This window comes from Otolemur garnettii, unplaced genomic scaffold (genome assembly GCF_000181295.1).
Source record: "Otolemur garnettii isolate 467f Iridium unplaced genomic scaffold, OtoGar3 scaffold00142, whole genome shotgun sequence".
In the NCBI taxonomy this organism is placed as follows: domain Eukaryota; kingdom Metazoa; phylum Chordata; class Mammalia; order Primates; family Galagidae; genus Otolemur; species Otolemur garnettii.
In genome coordinates, this window is record NW_003852537.1 from 2,671,342 (window position 1) to 2,674,657 (window position 3,316).

Sequence of the window (3,316 nt, forward strand, 5' to 3'; positions counted from 1 at the left end):
ACAGGCGCCGAGCCAAATCTTAAGATTTTTAAGGTGGTTTTACTCAGTAATGAACTGAAACTATCTTTTAATACTTTCTCTACCTGTGTTTTATGCCAGCTGAAAACCTCATCTTTGTGTATTGAAGTCCAGTTTTAATGTTTTTTAAATGTTTAAAATTTTAGATCTAACATTTTTCCTTGAATAAAAAAGCCTATAATTAGTTATATCACTAGAGAATAAGTAGTTTTCAGGTTTATTCATTATTGATAATATACTTGTTTTCATTTTTGTTGTCATCAAAATAGTTGCATTTTAGCCTTAATGTACTAATCAATGAAGAAGGAAGATGAATAATTAATGTTAATTTACCTCACTTGCTACAATAACTTGTAGAAACTCCTAATCTTTTAATGTTGTATTTGACATTCAGATACAAAGGCGACAACTACTTGTAATCTGTATATGGAGGCAAAATTAATAAATTATTTCTGTGTGATATATAATTGATATAAGTGAATAAATTAACATTGTCCTTTTTACCTAAAAGAATAGCATATTAAAGCCAAACTTGGGAAATATTTTTTCTTTATAGTGAATCCTGTGCTTTGTTTAACTTGGAAGTACTTATGTAGAGTAAGTAGGCTACATTTGTTAACTGGTAATCAAAAGTCAAGTGGGAAATAAACATTAAATTTATCCTAATGACGGAATAAGCCCTGAATCTCCCTACTCCTTCATATAACAAGTCTTGGTTATAATTTTTAGAGAGGACATCTTTATAAAGACATTACCTTAGATATTAAAAGACTAGATCCTTGGTATTATAGGCTTTCATTTGCTCTATACCTCACTGAAAAGATTAAAATATGAAAAAGCATAAAAGCACAAAATAAAGTGTTAGGCTACTATTTGCAAGTTTCAGAGGATCAGCTATTTATTTTTTGCTCTAAACCCCCATAACCCCCAGTAGATGGTGAATAGTCCCATTATGATGTGAATTTAAGGGAGAGTCCACAAATCTAGACTCCATCTTGCTATATTCAATCAATACTTACTCCACAGAATGCTTTCTAATGATAGTCTTCAATGAGATTTAAGTCCCATCTCCAAGGATGATAACATTTTATTTTTTAAAGATTTTCTTACGTGTAAATGTAGGATTAATTCAGTAGTGTGGGGTTTATTGGTTTACATTTATTTTTCCTTGAAACTTTTAATCATTTCCTTTTCTTGAAAAGGGAAAAAATAGATTTAATGTTGCCCTCTGTAGCTATTTTGTTTTTTGAGATAGGGTCTCCCCAAGGCTGGTGTGCAATGGTGAGACCACTCATTGCAACCTCAAATGTCTGGGCTCAGGGGATCCTCCTGCCTCAGCCTTCTGAATAACTGGAACTACAGGTGCATGCCCTGCTAACTTTTTAAGTTTTTTTAAAAGCAAAGTCTCATCTTGAGCTTGGCCTCAAGTGATCCTCTCACCTCTGCCTCCTAAAGTGCTGGGACTGTAGGTGTGAGCCACCTCACCTGGCTTCTTATTATCTAGCTCTTGTTGTTTAACTTTTCTTTTAGTGCCGAACTTTGAAAATGAATTTATTCTAACTTCCTCCTTTCTTCATCATCTCTCCCTTTCTTTCCCACCTTTCACTAGAAATCAGGAAATTGGAAGGGATTTAATGCTGAGTTTCTATCATGTGCCTTCTCTCAGCATATCACAACTTGTTAGGACATTTACACCTTGTTACCTAGGTTGCCAACTGTCCATCACTGAACCAAGAGAGTCTGGTATCATAGCTTCTTGCTTGGTAAAATGAATATTTCTTTTTCTTTTTTCTTTCGAGACCGTCTCACTATGCAGCTCTCAGTAGAGCACTGTGGCATCACAGCTCACAGCAACCTCAAACTCTTGGGCTCAAGTGATTCTCTTGCCTCAGCCTCCCAAGTAGCTGGGACTAGAGGTGCCCACCACAACACCCGGCTATTTTTTGGTTGCAGTTGCCATTGTTGTTTAGCAGGCCCAGGCCAGGCTCGAACCCACCAGCCTTGGTACTATGTGGCTGATGCCATAACCACTGTGTTACGGGCACTGAGCCTAAAAAGAATATTTCATAAACAAAAATGTTCCCCTTGTCCCCGACTTTTTACAAATAGTTTGGTCTGTGGCTTGCAATCTTCTGAGACTGAACCTCAGTGTTAACTAAACCTTGGTGACAGGAAACAAAAGTTGGCAAGAATTTGCTTCTGGTGGCTCTAAGGATGGAAACCCAGGTCATGCTGATAGAGGCAGGTGCTCACATTTCCAGTGCACCTGGGTTCTATACTGGAACAGCCGGAGCCTCTCTATCATGAATCAAGATTGGGATTCAAGTTCAATAAAAGTCATTTTTCCTATAGGGGTTTCTGTAATAAATATGTGTGTTGCAATAAAATCAAATATTGCAAATGCCACCTTTTGATTGGGTCAAGCTTTATCTAGAGTTTTCTTTTTCTGCCATCACCATATTTCTTTCCATTGTTTTTTCCTGAGATTTATTCATTCACTATGTTTACTTATAAGACTTATGTGCACTGAGGCAGCAGCCGGCCGGGTGAGAAGGGCGGTCGCCGGCGCGGGTGGGGCGGAGATTCCGCCGGGCTCCAGTCCGCCTTCCCGCCGCCGCCTCTTCGCGGAGCTCGCCTGGAGCGACTCCTCCGCGGCTGTGCTGACGGCCAGCGGCACGAGCCGTAGTAGCTGCAGCTCCGAGTCACAGCAGCAGGTAATTGCTGCCATGGAAACACAACTGTCTAATGGGCCAACTTGCAATAACACAGCCAATGGTCCAACCACCATAAACAACAACTGCTCATCACCAGTTGACTCTGGGAATACAGAGGACAGCAAGACCAACTTAATAGTCAACTATCTTCCTCAGAACATGACACAGGAAGAGCTAAAGAGTCTTTTTGGGAGCATTGGTGAGATAGAGTCCTGTAAGCTTGTAAGAGACAAAATAACAGGGCAGAGCTTGGGATATGGTTTTGTGAACTACATCGACCCCAAGGATGCAGAGAAAGCTATCAACACTCTGAATGGATTGAGACTTCAAACCAAAACAATAAAAGTTTCCTATGCTCGCCCAAGTTCAGCTTCTATCAGAGATGCAAATTTGTATGTCAGTGGACTTCCAAAAACAATGACCCAGAAGGAGTTAGAACAGCTTTTTTCACAATATGGACGCATTATTACTTCACGTATTCTTGTTGACCAAGTCACTGGCATATCAAGGGGTGTAGGGTTTATTCGATTTGACAAGCGGCTTGAGGCAGAAGAAGCTATCAAAGGCCTAAATGGCCAGAAACC

The 3,316-nt window shown here is 39.6% G+C and overlaps 2 protein-coding genes across 2 annotated transcripts in view; both read left to right on the forward strand.

Moving 5' to 3' along the window:
• The window catches only part of BAIAP2L1 (BAI1 associated protein 2 like 1), a 114,580-nt gene that overhangs the window by 64,589 nt on the left and 46,675 nt on the right, over positions 1–3,316 (forward strand). The gene's annotated exons all lie outside the window — the stretch shown is intronic.
• Positions 2,730–3,311, forward strand: LOC105887892 (ELAV-like protein 2; the record flags this gene model as incomplete). The annotated part of the gene is made up of 1 exon (XM_023518623.1): positions 2,730–3,311. A coding segment is annotated over exon 1 (567 nt), but the record flags the coding sequence as incomplete, so codon positions are not given.